The 18,651-nt window shown below is 31.2% G+C and overlaps 1 protein-coding gene across 5 annotated transcripts in view; it reads right to left on the bottom strand.

The window, feature by feature from the left end:
• ASPP (Ankyrin-repeat, SH3-domain, and Proline-rich-region containing Protein) overlaps positions 1 to 18,651 on the bottom strand; it is a 704,899-nt gene that overhangs the window by 585,856 nt on the left and 100,392 nt on the right. For all 5 annotated transcript variants that reach the window (XM_088232182.1, XM_088232180.1, XM_088232181.1 and 2 more), the window contains exon 2: positions 12,123 to 12,225. In XM_088232182.1, coding sequence (XP_088088308.1) covers positions 12,123 to 12,140 — 18 coding nt within the window. In that variant the 5' untranslated portion in view covers positions 12,141 to 12,225. The remainder of the gene's footprint in view (positions 1 to 12,122; positions 12,226 to 18,651) is intronic.

Below are 18,651 nucleotides of genomic sequence, written 5' to 3' on the forward strand. Positions count from 1 at the left end.
TTTAAGTATGCCAAGAAGAATTAAAGCGGTTATTTCTTTTGAAGCTAGAAATAAATTTTGAAACTAGAAATATTGCCTTTGTTTACAAAAAATAAAAATATTAAAACACAATCGAAATAAAGACTAAGTTAAAAATAAAAACATATGTTATTTCTGAGAATTTCAAGCTTGAATTGGGAAATTATGTAAAATTCAGTGTGGCCATTATTTGTTAAGTAGGTGCTGTAGAAGTGTACGCAGTTTAAGGGATTATTTTTTTGCAGTCTAATTGCAAGCACATCTAGTTTTTTTTATTATTTCTTGTGTTGAACCTATGTATAACATAACAATATATTTTAACATTTAACATCAGCTTTATACTTGGTGAACACCGCAATAATTCCGATCGGTGTTCTAGAGACAAACTATAATAAAAGAACTAACATAGAAAAAAAAAAAAATATTTCCAACGAGTAATAAAATATCTACTTTTCTGGTACGAAATAACATAAAAGAATTACGTATAAAACACGTAAAAATAAGGTCAAAAGACTCTTAAAGTTGTTTTTTGTGACCGGCTTTTTCTATGAATTCCATTGTACTAACAAACACAACAGCTTATTTATTGTTATTTTAGTAGATATGTTATTGTTGTTAGACTCGGGTGATGGTCCCGTGGTTAGCATGGATCGGATCAAAGATCAGAGGTTCAAACTCCTCTTTACAACACATTCGTTTTCATTTTCTAATGACCCCCGTAATTGAAATATTTTTGTAAATTATAAAAACTCAAATGTTAAAACGCAAATAATAATGTTAGAAGATAATAAAAAAATAATAGGGGAAAAAGAACTCGGAAGAACTAAAATAAATTGCCATGACTACTTGCTGAAACTAACTTGTTTCCAAAACCATAGCACTACCCACTTATCCATGGTACATAGGGCACTGCATTAGTACACTAACCCAGCGCATCTCGATATTTTTTTGTAACATATTTAAAGGTAACCATGATCTGATATTATTTAATCATGAGATATATTTTTCCCAGAGTTTTATACAAGTTAGAATAGTTTATAACTAAGAGCTTTAAAAATTAAACTAAACGTTTGCATTTGGAGGCTGTCGGCGTGAAAAAGAGAGCAATCTCATTTGTGTTATTCTTTCACAACGTTTTGACAGCGCATTATATTGATCGGTCTTGCATATCTTGCGATGTTCAGACGAATAGGCAAGTGGTCATTCGTACTCTTCATTATAAATTACGGTATTGTAAACGATATTTTATAGTAAACATCATCTCAATCCTATCGGAAATCCAACCTGAGAAATAATTTATAATTGTACAATTGTCCAATTGTCCCCCTACTGGCCAATTGTTCAAAAAATTCAGGGTTTTAGATATAATGTTTACTTCAAATCTATAAAGACAACATACAGAATAGTGTTCCTACGTCATGAAACGTAATTAAAAGACCTAAAACGATTAGTTACATTTAAATCCAAAATTAAAAACGACAGCAGTTCAACATAATTATTCTTACAGAGGAATATTTTTGATTAATGAAATGAGCAAAGGAAATAAAAAGTGCTGTATATTGATAATACTGTATATTTTTTTATAGTCCATATTAAAAAAAATCTAATCAAATAAAAAAAACACATTATTGTAAGACGTCACTCCCCTTTAGGCAAGATTTTTTTATCTTTTACGTAATAGGAAACGTTTATATAAATAATTAACATATTAGATTGTTCTTAGAGTTTTGATACGGAACCTAATTTTATATCTTCCATTAAATTTGTGTTAATTTTGCACCGATTTTTTTAAAGCCGTTGTCTCTCGGGACGGAACCCCGGCGTAAAATGACGTTTACCTGTACATAATATTTTAACCTCTCTAAGCTTGAAAGTGAAACGAGAAGGGGTACCAGAAAGACTCCAGTTAAAATGTTAAAATAAGACCTTAAAAAAACAAAAAAATTCGTTTTGACTGTCGCGGTAGTGTTCTTAAAACAGTTTAATAATATTTCGAGTTTTCTGCGAAATTCATACATTTTTTCATGAAATACTGTATGAATGCTGTTGGCATCGCGCTGCTCTCTCTGCCATACGTTAAATAACACGGGTCGAATATCTAGCTACGTGTAAGCGCGGTGCTACGCGGGGAGTTGGGGTCGGGAATGTATATAAAACGTTAAGCACGAAATCCAGATTTTTGTGGTTATGGCTTAAAATTCGCGCCCAAATAACAAATATTTTTAACTTGTCAAACAATAAACTGTAATTTTTGCACGGGGGAAAGAAAAAACAAGTGCTAATTATTATTGAAGGAGTTCGGCAATAAAAATATTTTAATTATTTTGATTGATTCTTAATCTTACGGGATGGGATTATGCAAAAATACAATCAATATGATGTTTATTAAAAAAAATATTGTAATGATGTAATAACTTGTAGTTACAAATAAGTCACTAATTAAAAATACTTGATACTTCTTCTTCCTTGTCATTCCTCAGTTCTAGATTTTCTGGGTCACGTCTAGCTATGTGTCCGAAGAACTGCAGAATACTTGGTACACTTCCACTTACTTTTACGACCAATCAGCGCTTTTACCCTCTAGTGGGCATCATCAGACTGGAAAGCGCGAATTGGTCAAAAAAATAAGTGAAAGTGTACCAAGTCTTTTTAATTAGTAACCTATATGTAAATATAAGTTATTACATCATAACAATGGAATTCCATCAAGAATTGACAGTAAATAATTTTAAATTATAAAAAGCTATTGAAAAATTATGCTGCCCGGGGGACCCTAGATACCACCCTTAGACCCGGAAAGGTTACATGAATATGTTTTTATGGGTTACAGTCTAACCCATGTACTGGCGATTTTTTATAAGCTGGCGCGTGCGCGATACACACATATGCGCATTGTGTAGTATCCGTGAGTAAGCCCATGGTATGACATCGCACGGCATACACATTATGAAAATAATATCTGCCTCTCTCGCGCTCAGACGCGCTTATGATCGTGACACAAACAACTATTGCTTTATTAGTTGCTAATGCTAATGATATACATTATACACAGGATGCTTCTGCGCTCGTCTAAATTTCGATGCAATTCATAATAGTAAAAATATAATAATATGTACGAGTATTAAGTTATGGATTAAAAACACCAGTTATAAATATGTATGTATTTTTATTTAATCGAATCATGAATAGGTCGATTATGTAGTGATGGCGCTTTCACAAAACTTAAACAAAAACATTTTTAATGTACAGAATACTGTTTTTTTTTATATGGTATATGTTGTTGAATTAAATGTTTTTAAAAATCTCTTTTGGATTAGATCGTAAAAAAAACCATTACTTAAGAAAATGTCATATATTTACGAGTATTGATTTTTAAACAAGCACGCTTTTTTAATTTATTTTTTATTTGTTTACAATTATAAAAACCCATTGGGGTAACATTAGAAATTTAATATTGTCTAGTCATTTTATGTCTCGTCTAGTCTAGTTAGTTCAGTCATCATGTGCTTTTTCAGATTGAATTTAAATTTGTCGCCAATAAAAGTTTTCAAGTAGTAAGGTAAGTCGTTGTAGTGTTTAAGTCCATTATGTAGTATTTTTGACTGTCTTGTGTTTGTCTTTGCTTTTTCAATGTGATAGTGCTGTTGTTGTCTGGTGTTATATTTGTGTATGTCAGCATTTTTGACTAACATTATGTCGTCGTCTTGTATGTTTCCCAGTGTTATTTTGTGCACAATTTTTAAGGTCTCAATTTTAGTCAAGTAGTTTATGTCAAACTGGTGTTTTTTTTTGTACAGTTCAGTCGTAGAGGTCAGGTAGGGTAGGTTGTATGTTAGTTTAAAAAATTTATTTCGTTGTTTTTGTATTCTAATATTTTGTGTTCATCATAATAACAATTAATAGAGTGTAATTAAAATGCCCAGTACAAATTATATCGGAAAAAATATGTATACACACTTATTGATAAACAATAAATCTTGTTATTTATATACTTAAAACAGTCTTTACAGCTTCGCATTCTAGATCTAGAGTAATTGAGTGTGAAAAAATACATTTTTTTTAAATTTAAATTGCCCCTTGTTCTTGGAAGGACTATAATTAGTAAAAAGCAACATTAAAAAAAAAATATTTGAAAAATTAAAAATAATGAAACAAAGTATTTTAGTGAATTAATATTACATTTTCTTAACCCATTGTATTTTTTTTATATACTCAACACTAATCCAAATTTTAAATTTTTTACTTAAATTTAATACGTTTTTTTAAAATCAACATCTTGTAGATTTTAAATGGGTTAGTGTGAGTTTTACGAACGCGCCAGCTTAAGTTAAACCACCAGTATGTTATGTTGTTGTTTTTTATACCAAAGTCTTACAAATCCAACACCGCACCGCACCGGTAGCAAAACCAGTAGCCGGGTTCATTACATTATAACTACAAGAAGAAAAAGTTGTTTGGTGTCTGGAACTGCTAGAAGTACTGATGGCATCTCTTGATAAAGTCAATCGAATAATCCTATCGTTTCAATAGAACCATTATTTAGAATGATCGCAACCAAATGGTATGTTAAATCGGGGTATAATATAATACATATATAAAATTCATTCAACTATATATTGACTTGACCAATATTTGTAGACAAATAATGGGTTTCACGCCTAGGGGGTTATTACAACAAAGATAGAGAATAAAGAAAAGGAAATATGGAAGTCACTAAAGGTTTCATCTCTTAAACTCCACAAAATCAACAGATTAAAGAATTGGGGAAATTTGTTTCTTTTTGAGGAAAAGGGAAATACTTGAGTTTTTTTTTATTTATTTATGTATTTCACAGTTTTAAAATGTACAAAGTTTTTTTGTTTCAGGTCTCGACTAGCTAGGAAATTCGAAAATAGAACTTTCTCTTTTACATGTGTTTTTTCATTTATTTCGTTAAACGATGCTTTAAAAAATCAAATAATAATAACATCAAAAAATTCAAAATAAATATAAATTAAAAAACATGCAGGTAATAATAAAATTGAATCAAAAATAAAAATAAATAGAAAATATAACATTACAATTTAGAAAATGAAACATTAATTTTAATTTGACAACATACTGCTAATAATAAAAAATTGGAGCATAAATATAAATGAGAAAATATACAACAATGTTTTATTATGTCCAAATGCTTGCAGACTGGCTGGATTTCCTCCCTAGGGAGTTGTTCGAATTTAAATTTATTTCAACAGAGAGGGAAAAAGTTTTCGAGAAGGGAATATGGAAGTCTAGGCATTTACAGGGCTTATGACCTGTCATTGGCTAGTTTAAGTGGCCACTTTACACACTGTGTAACATTCGCCATTCTGCCCATGTTTGAACATACACATTTCCTCAATGTTACACAGTGTGTAAAGTGGCCACTTAAACCAGCCAATGACAGGTCATAAGCCCTGTAAATGCCTAGACTTCCATATTCCCTTCTCGAAAACTTTTTCCCTCTCTGTTGAAATAAATTTAAAAGAGAAAATATACTATTAAAGTTATGAAATGAGACATAATTATTATTAATTAGAAAACAAACCGATAAAATAAAAATTGAAGCATAAATAGAATTCTAAAATATACCATTAGTAATTAAGAAATTAAATCTAAATGTAAAATGGAAAACATATTGATAATAATAATAATTGAAGCACAATTATAAATTAGAGAAATCAACAATTTATAAACTCCTAAAAGTCGTAAATAACTTGTGTTGGAAAAATGGAAATCGAGTTGTGATAGAGTGGGATTTGAACTTTGAACTTTAGGCCATTGAGTCCACAATACTACCACAGGATCACAACCCAGTTGAATGTAAGTGTTCAATCAAACCAAAAATGATGAATAAAACAGTGAGTAAGATGGCCGCTTAACCCAGCCAATGACAGGTCATAAACTCTGTAAATATCTAGACTTCGAATTTTATTATTATTTTTATTATGGAAAGCTTATACATCGCCATTTTTGTAGTATAATACCTTAAGGGCGCTTTACAAAGTGATTGTATAAAGAAATATATTTAATTTCACCTTTTTCCATTCAAATGAGTTTTTTCATTTTTTTTTTTTTTTTGTTTTTTTACAAGAAACACAAATGATAAAACAGAGTATTAAAAAAATAAAGCATAATTGCATAGCAATAAAATATTCTGTGATATGGTATTATTTTTTATAGTTATTAAAAATAGTTAATAAAAAATATATATAAGAACACAAAAATATTCCTTATTATTAAAGGGCAACAAAATAAATCATAAAAAAAAGAGTTCGTATCTTAAGTTTGAATCCAGGATAGTGCATGTTTTCATGCATGTTAGTTAGAGAACAAGTGGGTTTTAAGTTTTTTTCCGAAACATCCCATGCCGTAGGGCCAATTTTCCATATTTTTTTCTCTAAAATCTTCTCCATCTCTAATGAAATATAGTAATAATTATAATTTGTAAACAGCTAAAGGCCAATATTTTAAAGGTTGTAAAATGCGGATATATTGGGTTAGATTAAAATGTTAGTCCTGCCCCGATACAAACAACTTGCTCAAAACACATTAAATGAAGTATGGTACTGAAATTGACTTAATCATTATTAACTAGAAATTTATGTAGGCTGCCAAGATGCAGACTTCTCCTTTTAAACTATTGAATAATTAAATAATCCAAAGGAACACAATAAAACTAATCCAATTTGAATGTGAGCACTTAGTCATGTGTTGTAGAGTAGTTTGAACCGTGCTTTGTCGCAGACAAATGTCTAAAGCCGTATTGTTTAGCGAGAGTAATCGCCTTATAAATTAGCATAGCGTCTTCGGGAGGTTGAGACAATATGCCCGGTGCACACACGACACAAATATGAATTGATAGGTCGGGGAAGGTCTGCATTTACCGGTTCATTAGGCATGTCCAAGACCCGCTGTACAGCGAAACGAAAAAAGCTTTATCGATATGTGTCGATACAGTAATCTTGTCTTTTCTGGATTATAATATGTTAGAATAAGCGATAGCATTTGAAAGGGGAAGTGAGGTTACTGATAACATAATAAGTGTAAACAACAAATGTCTTGAACAAGTAGAAGAATTTGTGTATCAGTATAATTTCAAAGTATGGAAGAGTAGGAAACGATGTTAAAAAGGGCGTGAATGCGGACAGCAAAATAAAAAAAAACGCACTTAGTACAGTAATTGCTTTTGAAAATATGTCAATCGAAGCCAGTCTGGCAGTGCACTATGGAGTTTTAGTCCCAATACTTGTGAATGTAAGTGAAACATTCATACATGGCAAAGAAAGGATGAAAGCAGAGTGATCGCGGTCGAAATGCAATATCTTAGACGATGGCATTCATATTTGTTTAGTTGGGTGTTTGTTTCCAAAAGAAGAGGGCAATAAAAAAAATTACAGCAAATAAGTCAATAATGTATTCCCCTTCATAATTTTACAACAAAAAAATAATAATTCATGGCGTATTCACCGTGCACTGCGCAAATATCGGGAGCAAGCTTTGATAGCTTTCTTACTTTGATTGAACGCAAACAAGAAGGGGTTTCAAAAATCCTCATTTTTGTATCCTTGACACTTCTTTTGAAGTTTTGTAATCAAATAAAATAATATATTTAATTGAAAAACTAACACAGCCTAAATGTTTTTTCATAAGAATCGAAACAAAATTGGGCCAAACTATTATTGTTTGCTTATTGTCGATTTTTAATGTTTTCAAGTTTTTTTCATGTTTCAACATTAAAATCACGATTTGATCCTTCTATACAGTGCTAAATCTGCCCGTTCCGGTGCTGTACAGTCAACACACATAGAAAAATGAGGGATTTAAAATCTAAAAAATAGAACATTCATGGGCAATTGCTTAAATCAATTATATTTTAAATCAAATGTGATAATTAAAAAAAAAAAACACTTGCTAACCATAAAGAGAGAAACCATTTGCCAACGCTCACAGCGTGAATAAACGGACCACCCTTAGTGGATCTCCGAGAGCAACTGAGCTAGATTTGATATTGACTCAGCGTTTTTTGGTGGTAGTTCAGGCTGGCCTGCGTCACACGTGACGTTATCTCTCTGACTCACGAGTATATCTATAGGATCGAAAGTGAGACGTAAATAATGTTTGAGATAGTTGTAAATTCGGTATCTTTTTACTTCACCGCAGCGACAATGCAACACATCGATTAGTTTTTAATTGTGTTTGTGATTTATCCCCAAATTCTAATAAAATGTTTTTTCTGTGAAATTTAATAAAAAATTGTCTCGATCGAGTTGTAAATTTTTTTAACAAAAGAAAACCGAAAATTTTAATTGAGTATTTTACATATTTCAGATTTATAATAATATGTTATATGCAATATGTACTAGTCACACATCACCGGGAAGGGAGAGTTAATAAATACTTTTTTTTTTATCGAAATCGATATGCCGATTCAGAATCACAACCCCGATGAAGGCAGATGTCAACTGTCCTTTGTCTTCACTATTCGTTCAATACTTCAATTACTTGGAACGGCTGCGGCTAAAGGCTATAGACGCACAGACTATAAACACTATAGCAGCCATGGGCAGCGCTATGCGGGGCCGGTCTGGTGACTTTAGCGAGGTTAGATTTTTGCTGTTCTTAACCCTTTTGTGTCTAAAACAAACCAAACCGAGGCATGTTGCTACTTTTGTTTATAGATTGTCTAAATTCACTCTAAATCATGAAATAATCTGTTCTCTTCTTTTAAAAACCAATTTGTACCTAGGTACGCAACAAAACAGTATTATTTAGTAAAAAGTCAATACTTTTATATATTTGTCTCAGCTCAACACAAAAGTTTTATCCTATTGTGACTTTTGTGCCAATAAATATAAACGAATCATTGATTTGTTCATTAATTATTTTTAAAAAATGATATGTGTGATTTGGAAGAAAAAAAATCATTTGATAGGCGCCGTGACGCAGTTGGTTAGACCAACTGTAAAACTAGCGTCGTGGGTTCGATTCCCGCCAGTTGCATAAAGAAAATCCAAGCAAGACTTTATTTTCAATTGGTCTGGGTGTTGTGAGGTATTTTTCATTACCTCTTTCCATATCCCCTCTATCGCAAAATAGAGGCTTAGTGGTTTATTTATTTTTTAAAAAAAGGTTCTCCCGGAGGCAACTGGTGATATCCACATGCTCCAAACAGGAGCGAATGGGAAAAAGAAAAAGATGAAGAACATATTGTCTGATTTATAAAATCAAAATTCATTTTTTTCAATTTCCAATTTAATGCAGTTAAATTGATTTTTGTTTTTTTTTTTACAAAATGAGATTAGGGTAGGAAAGGCGTGTATTTATTGATTGCATGCTCTTTTTATACTTTATTTTGATTAAAATAAGGGAGTTAAATCGTTGAAATAGCGTGACTGACAGATTCCCCGAGAACTCTTGTAAGTGGAGGGAGGTTTTCTTAATAATTGCTGATGTTCGTAAAATAAAAGAGTTGAAACCTTAAATGATGTTTTTTTATTTTTTTTATTAATATACAAGGCAAGTAATGCCTATTACCATGTAAAAAATACAGTGTGTAAGAAATAAGCACTTCAAATAATATACAGTAAATAAACATGTAACAATGAACATAATATGTGGTTTCATACAATGAACACGCTAACATATTTAGCGAAAAAATCATTAAGAGGCATTTAAAAATACAAAAAGTGAATAAATAGTTTTTTTTAAATGACAGAAAGATATATTTTAATCACATTGAATAAATAAAAAATACAAAACATAATTCTACCAATTTATTGGAAAAAAATTTTTTTTCTCATTTTAAAAACAACTATCCAAAAAATATGCAACTCGTGTTCACAAAAATATACAAAAAGTAGAAAAAAAGGGAAATAGGAAACAAAATAAAATTAAAAATATATATTGTAGGTACATTACTATAGCCTAAAAATTTTTTAAATAAAGCTTATTTATATAAACTATACTTTATGTTAAAAATATCTATAATCTCAAAATAGTTATTTCCGAGTACCTGGATTCGATTAAGAACAGCATTAGAAGTGTTTATTGTTCGCGAATCGTTGCAATTAATTGGAATTATTTGAAAAGTCATTCATCTAGGTACCTTTGAGTTAATAAATGCTAATAGTTTTGGGCAGTTCCATGTAAGGTTGTCAATATTAAATAAATTTAAAAAATCTCCAATTCTTCACTCAGTTAGGTTCAATAAGTTTAAAGTGTTGGTTAGATTCATCTGACTAAATACTATGTAACGCCTGAATATACTTTTAATTTGTATGCTTCTTCTCGAACCAGCTGGTTAAATTACCTAATGTTTTTTTCTCAACTGTATGAGTGTATACTATACTTTGCTATTATGCATTATGAATTGTTGTATGAATACTTCACAATTTCGGGATTAAGAAAATATCATGCAGATTATATTTGTTTTGTGGCAAAGGGTTAATTTACGGCACGCATCATCGATATAATATTGTGATTAAAAATAAACAGGATATAGTTCAGTGAAACCAGTTCTAATAACCATAAAAACGCTTTAAAAATAGTGTCCATGTTTTACTGCATAGGAACTTGAATGGAAAATGACAACCACGTTACATTCATAGAATAATAATCAAGTTAAATGCCAATTTTTTTATACCAGCTAAGACACATTTCCAGAACAACCAACAACAAAGATTATGAAACTGCAGAGCGATGAATTGTAATGTTTGCTGTTTGCATGGGGATAAATAAAAAAATGGTGAGTTATTGTCGTAGAATTTGACAGAAAAATATTTTAATAATTTAAATGGATTCTTTATCATTAGGTAGGTTTATGCAAAACATGAGATTGACGTTGTGATTAGCAAAAAAATTGTTTAAAACATATGCTACTTAGGGGTTTTTGATACCCTCTTGGGCTCGGAAGGGCTAAAATCAAATGAAAATAAATAAATAATAGGGAACAATAACGTTCTTTTTTACATCGTTAAAGTAATGGGTCTATGATACCTACTATTAATAATAATTAAAAAAAAATATTACGAAAGTGGTTAAAAGACAAAACGTTTGTAGATTGATTTATTTTTTACGAACAACATTCTTAAACTCAGTATTTTTATCTCATTAAATACATTTGAACTAGTTTTTTATTAACCTTTTGTTTTCTTTCTTTCTTTGTAATTTTATTTACATATTTTAGACCTTAATTTTAATGGATATTTTTAATTTGTTTTTTCTCTAGATTTGAATTGAAATTTTCGATTTACTTTGTTTTATTTTTTTATCTTGTTTTGGTTACATTAATGAGCACCTTTTATTTATGCATGTATTTATTTATTTTCTTATGTTAAAAGTTTATTCAATAAAATAAAAAATATTATTTAATTTTAATTATATTTTTTTCCTCTATTTCCATTTAAAAAAAACTATTTTAACCATTTTATCTAGTTTTGTTGAGTTTTTTTCTTTTCTATCTTCCTAATAATATATTTTATTTTTCAAATCATCAAAAACAAAATAACAAGTATATGGTTATTATTTATTATGTGTTATGGTATGTCTGTACTCTTTTATTTGATTCTTAATTAAAACTAATGTCTGAGCATCCGATGACAAATTATTATTTCATAGTTTATAGGGACAAAATATGATTAATACTTTGTTTTCTTTTAATGTATTGATATTGTAATTATGTGTATTTTATTAAATAAAGACTCAATACCAAGGCTAATCTATGCGTAAGAAGTATGTCAGCTAGTTCGTCTGCAGTGTAAAGATCCCTTAGATATTTCGGAGCAAAGTTGTGCAGTGACTTATGCATAAGCCAAAAGTGTTTGTATTCCACCCTCTGTAGAAAACGAAGCCAGAGCTATTCCCGAAGTTGTGGAGAGATATGACTAAACCAAGAGATCCCGAAAATAAGTCTCGCTGTAGCATTTAGTAAAGAGTTGAGGAGAGTCCCTTTATTCATTGGTAGACCTGCGTAGATACCATTACAATAATCGACTCTTGACTCTATTATTTTCACTAAATAACAATACATAATATATGACTATGAAGGCAATTAATTATTTTAAAATATATTGTAAAATACTCACCGGTACTACGTTAAGCATCTTGAATCAATTAAATCTAAATAAATTCACTAAACCACACCCTCTCCTCCACATGCTTCTTACAGGTCCGATCACAATGCAAATTCTGAAACAAAAAAACATATAATTAAATTATATGTACATACAAACAAAAACACGACGGGAAATGAGAATTTTTTTTTGAGAATATTAAAAATTGCACCAAAATATATTTGATTTTAAGTAGGAACCAAATGCCGCCTATGTAACGCCTACATAAAACCTATTCTTCTCTACGGATGCGAATCGTGGAACCTCACTAAGTCCCAAAACAACGAAGTTCTGAGTTTCGAGAAAAGGTGTCTCAGAAGAATCTCGGGTGTGAAGTGGTTTGACATTGTGAGGAATTAAGTAATAAGAGAACGGACCCAGCAAACTCCGTGACGGCTGTCGACACGGTTGGCTAAGCCATATACTGCGGATGCCTTCTGAGAGCCTTAACCACGCTTGCCTCCACTGCTGACCGTTCGTTGGCAGTTTATGTCAAAACTTTGGGACAAAAACCTTACTTATGAGGACCCAAAGGAGTTGGCAGCCGATAGAGATGCATGTAGGCTATTTGTGGATACCATATTCTCCAACTAGGGAGCGGACATGGAATGATGATGATGATGATGTACCAGAATATATTTATTTATTTATAAACTCAAAAAAAAAACTATGTACGACAGATGCACAAATGTTGAGATCAGTACTTTATGCAAGGCTGAGATAAGCATTATCGACAAAATCAAGAAACGGGCTCTGCGTCGGTTTGGACATGTAGAGCATAACAAAATGTGAAATCAGTTGGAACGGGGGTATTCTGAATTAGGTAGAAGAATTTGTGTATCGGGGTAGCATATTTACTAGGGATGGAAAGACCGAGAAAAATATTGAAAGGAGTGAACGGTGCACTAAAATCTACTTTGGCAAACAAATGTTTATCGCAGGAGGCTAAACTAGCAGATAACAATGGTGTTCTAGTGCCAACTCTAATGTATGGGAGCGAAGTATGGAATTGGAAAAATGATGATGAAAGTAGGTTAAATGCTGTCGAAATGCCATTCCTCAGATGACTGTGTGCTAAAACGATGTATGATAGGTGCACTAATGTCGAGATCCGTGAACTGTGTAAAGCTGAGACATGCATTATCGACAGAATCAAGAAAGGGGTGCTGCGTTGGTTTGGACATGTAGAGCGAATGGACAGCAAAAGAACGGCTAAAAATATTTACGATGCGAATGTTGATGGATGCAGAAAACGAAAAATACCGAGAATGACATCAAAAACTCGAAGATGGACATGTCAAAAGTCGGAATAATGGGCGCGCGGGCATGAGTAGATGTATGAAGGTCGAGGAAGCGAGATATGTATGCAAAGATAAAATGATCTGGCGTTCTATCCTCTCTCCCTAACCTTACGGGGAAACGGCGTGCTGGTTTATTTAAATTCCATTAATGGCATTATTTATATATTGAATAGTGAACATGTACGAGAATCAACATAGTAAAACTCGGTTAGCAAAATTGTAGCACCTGTTTAAGTGATAATTATAAATAGTATGGTAACAGTTATTCTCAGGGTATAAATAAGAACCCCATCTACAGAAATTTTTAAAGCCTTTGATGTGCTTGAGATGTGCCTAATATACGCTAAAATAATTCTGCTTGAAAGATTTGGAAATGGACATCATCATCCCCCTGCTCAGGGACATAAATATATTATATAATAAGGGCAAGGAATAATTTCATTGTCATTATTCCTCCCTTTTACACAGCATTTGGACAAAGGTACTAAAATTATTTTTCTTTCAAATTGTTTAATATGCTTCCACATAAAACTAAGTCTAGTTATAACCAACGAAATATTAAAAGAGAAATCAAAATCTAGCTGAAGAAAATTAAGATAGAAGATACAAATAAACAATTGACAGACACGTCAAATATGTTACGAAAAGGGTTACGTAATAAAACAAACATGAACTCCATTCAATAAACAATTATTTTAAAACTTTATTAGATTTAACATATTACAACAGAGATGAATAACATTTAAGAGAAGATAATCTAGAAGTATAGGCATCTTCAGGGCTTATGATTTATCACTAATTCTTATGACTTATTGGCTGGTTTAAGTGGCCACTTTACACACTGCGTAACATTCACCATTCTGCCTATATTTGAACATCTGTATTCCTTCAATTTCATTCCTTGTCAATTCCTTGTAGAGTCTTCGTCTTTAAGTCCTCGTCTACAAAAATTTGGATAAACTTAAAAAGGGCTGGTTTAAGTGGCCACTTTACACACTGCGTAACATTCACCATTCTGCCTATATTTGAACATCTGTATTCCTTCAATTCCATTCCTTGCCCATTTCTTTTACAGTTCTTGTCTTTAAGTCCTCGTCTACAAAAATTTGGAAAATCTCAAAATATTGTTGATAAATTCACCTGGTCCAGGAAGAAGTATAGAAATTGAAAAAAATATCATTTTCAGGCGTTGCCTAGTATGTAAGTGAAATAATTCAATTAGATGAATCTCACCCGCATAAATAAAGGTTTCAACACTCTAACTTCACAAACATCAACAATATAGATGGCCAAATATGGACAGAATAGTCAATGATACACAGTGTGTAAAGTGGTCACTTAAACCAGCCAATGACAGATCATAAGCCCTGTAGATGCCTAGACTTCAATATTACCTTCGCTAAAATATTCTTTATCTCTGTTGTAATATGTTAATGTTAACAGCTCCCCTGGGAGTTGAATCCAGTCCTTGTCTACAAAAATTTGGACAAGCTCAAAATATTTATGAGATTTAATTAGATTTAATTGATGGTATTATGATATATATTATTAGTTTACTACCGACCGGTTTCTGAGCTACAATGGTTCCCTTTCCTTATCTACATTATAATTCTTATTTCGATTGGATGTCACTGTTATCAATATTGTGGTATGTATTTAAAAGGTCAGTAAAAAATATATATACAAAAGAAACGTATTTTCGTTTTTATAAGTTACCTAAATATTTCAATCTTGGGGGAATTTTTATTTATTTATTAATTAATTTAAATCTTCAAGTACATAAGTACATTAGCGGATTTAATGCTAAGAGCAATATTTTCCAGCTAACCAAAAAACAGACTGGTCAAAAATTTGTCTAAAAAAAACATGAAAATATTAATATTTGAATAAACGTAATTCGTCTAAAAAACTGCTTTTTTTAATGATGAGATAAAGCTTGTATATATGAAGTATATGATGTTATACACTTCAAAGGATAAAGAATGTGAAGACGAAAGGAGGAACCAGGAAAAGAGAAGGAATAAAAAATAAATTTCAACAAATTGTAAAAACCTGACTATTAGAAAATGGGAATCAAGTTAGGGTAGAGTGGGATTCAAACCTCTTTTTTGAACGGTTTCTTTATTCTTCGGAGTTCGGCTCGTCGGTTTGGAGTCAAACTTTAAGCTAGACTCGCGTCGCGTCGGTTTGAGTTATAAAGTTTTTGGAAAAAGCGTGATGTAGGACTGTAAGTATATAAAATACTTAGCGTCGCGTCGAGGACAGGCTAGTTAGTGCCTTAAGTACATTCTCTTAAAACTCAGAGGTTAAGTTTTTTGGTTTTGCTTACCTGTAAGGAAATAGGGAAGTATAACTTTTTTTCTTTTAAATTATGAATTAAAATCGCCACCCACGGCTCCTTGGAAATATACGTCACGATCCACATTAAAATTTAACGTTTTGTAATTCCAGTAGGTACGTACTTTGTATGAAGAGACCTTCTATTACCGTATATTAATGATTTTACAACTAGTTTTATTTCTAGAAGAAAAGGTTATAAATCTATATATAAAAAAGGCAATATTCTTTTGTGTGTCCTTAATGGACCCAATAGCTGCTGGGTTGATTTACGTGCGATTTTCAGCGAAATGTAGAATTTTGCAATTAACGTGTTTATATTGAAATCTTCAATTTTATTAAGTCCGAAAAAATGTAGGAGCTCGAATGGTTTTTTTATCCATCGCCAGGTTTGCGTTCGCCGAAAATGCATGTTATAAAAAAATGTGAAGATGTTATTTTTAGGGGCATAAAAAATGTTTGTTTTTGAATTTTTACAAACATTTGATTGAAATAGATTCCAATCAGACTATTTCCTTAAATTCCTTATAATTTCCATCCGTTTATTTCTTTGTACTGGATTTTTGGAAACAATAAAATAATATCAACTGACTTTCGATACATTTTTGAAAATCGCGGTACTGAAAAAATACACCCCTGTTTGTAATAAGAACAAGTTTGACGTTCTAAATTTGAAAATTAATTATTTGGGATTCAAACATAAACAAGTACTTAGGTACCTACTTAAATTAAATATTTAAATGTTAATAATTTTAGGATTTGGAATTCAATCATTAACAAGTAGCTATCGAAAATTACTACTTATTAACTAAAAGTTACACCATCTTTTTTCATGACAACGAAACGTTGATTTTGTCTATTTTAGTTACGCATAAAATGTCCGGGTCCGAAATGCAGTTGTCTGTTTTGCGTAGCATTGGGGAGGCATCTTCAAAACAGTAACAGGAAAACAATGTTTAAAATTGAAAAAATGCCTGTTTACCAAAATACCCTGTCACCGCATATCTTAACAATTTATGTAATCCGAAACAGAAAAATAATAATGCATATGTACATTACTAATTTTAACTAAATCCAATAATTGCTATCAAACTTTCGATTGTGTTTATTTAATATATACATACGAGTATGTACTCAAATCTTGCAATAGCAAAGCGTTGCCGGGTTCAGCTCGTACAGTATATTACCCAGATGCACGACAAATATATCATTCACAACGTCAAAATCCTTCGTAAAAACCGCGTGACAATCATGTCGCGTTTCGACCAATCCTGTCGCGTTTTCGTGAAGGTGTATTTAAAAAAAATATATTTTGAAAATTATGACTGAAAATATTTTTGATTGATTTGATTGATTTTTAAAGTACGTTTTTTTTGTTGTAAATCCATTTCATATATTTAAATCGATATTCATAGTACCTATTTGACAGGAAAGAACCGCGTAGAGAAGCGATTATGCGCATCTCACGATTAGTAACATTATTTACAGGAAAAGAAACAAATAATTACTTTTTCTTATAAATCATTGCCACTATTTGTATTTTCTTCAAATAAAACTAAAACTATTGATAAAGCACGCCCAGCGCCAGCAATGAGCCAAAGAACTAGCTGATTACTCCAGCTTATTTCTTCATACAAATAAGTCTACTTTATTTCGAACAACTTGAACCCAGCGGCGGGATTTTTCTCCTAGAGTAAACTTCCTGATTACACAAATTCTTTGAAGATTCTCGATTTGGAAAACAGTATTACGAACATTATTTCTTAAGGACTATTTTTCTTTGAGATGATACTTTTGACATATGACTTGCAACACATGTGGCGCTCGACGTGGACGTTTTTGGCATTATTCATTTGTAGAACAAATCGGCCAGTTGACATTTCAATCGTAATGAAAATACTTAATACTGACTGAATTCATCCTGCTATTTTTTATAAACGTTTATACAAGTTATGGGTTAAATTAATGGATAATATAGCTACATAATAAAATATATATTGAAATTACGTTTTTTGCGTTGATTTCATAGATGAAAGTTGTTGTATCACACCAAACCACAGAAAAAATAGCAATTTATAGTATATATACATTTTAGTATATACCTACTATTTAGGTACAATTGAATTGTTATTGTTTATAACTTACCTGTAAATAAAATCACCGTTCGCCACTGTTATGGGATTCCTTATTAAAATATTGATAGTTTATGTTAGGTTAGGTTAGGTTAGGTTAGCGAGCGCGGGTGTAGTGGGTAGTAGGTAAGCACTCGTACTGCGAATAAATATCTCAATTCTTGTTTTATGTCAATTTATCATAAGGAGTGTATTCGCCCGAGGTATGAACCACAAGAGAGCAGACAATGCTTATTCTTCCTAGTCGACCCACACATCACATCGCTCTTGCACAACTAATACTTTCATGCTCTGGAATGAGGAAGTATCCGAGATATTAACAGGACAAAACGCGTCTGCAGTTTGCGCATAATGCGTGTCTTCCTACATGCAAAGAGCCGCGACCAATTTTAGTTTAAAAAAAGATGCTTATCGTTAATTGGTAATAGAGAATAACTTAATATTATGTAAGCTGATTATTGATGGGATTGACAAGTAAATATTTAACCCAAACAAAACCAAAATCCCGGAGCACAGATTTTGTAAAGTTTTTTTTCAAATTATGTTATGTATAGCTTGAAATGATTACATGATTTTCTAGTTTTTTTACAATAAAAAAAGTTGTTATATTTTCAATACGGAATGTTTACAAAAATAAAGGATTATCTTGCATCGTTATTTTTTTTTTAATAAAAAAAAATATAAGCGTTCTTATAATTTACCCGAATATTTAAATTTGGTGACCATTTTCAA

The sequence above is a fragment of the Micrasema longulum genome, unplaced genomic scaffold, assembly GCF_059751315.1.
Source record: "Micrasema longulum isolate JH-2025_06_02 unplaced genomic scaffold, ASM5975131v1 h1tg000955l, whole genome shotgun sequence".
Lineage (NCBI taxonomy): Eukaryota > Metazoa > Arthropoda > Insecta > Trichoptera > Brachycentridae > Micrasema > Micrasema longulum.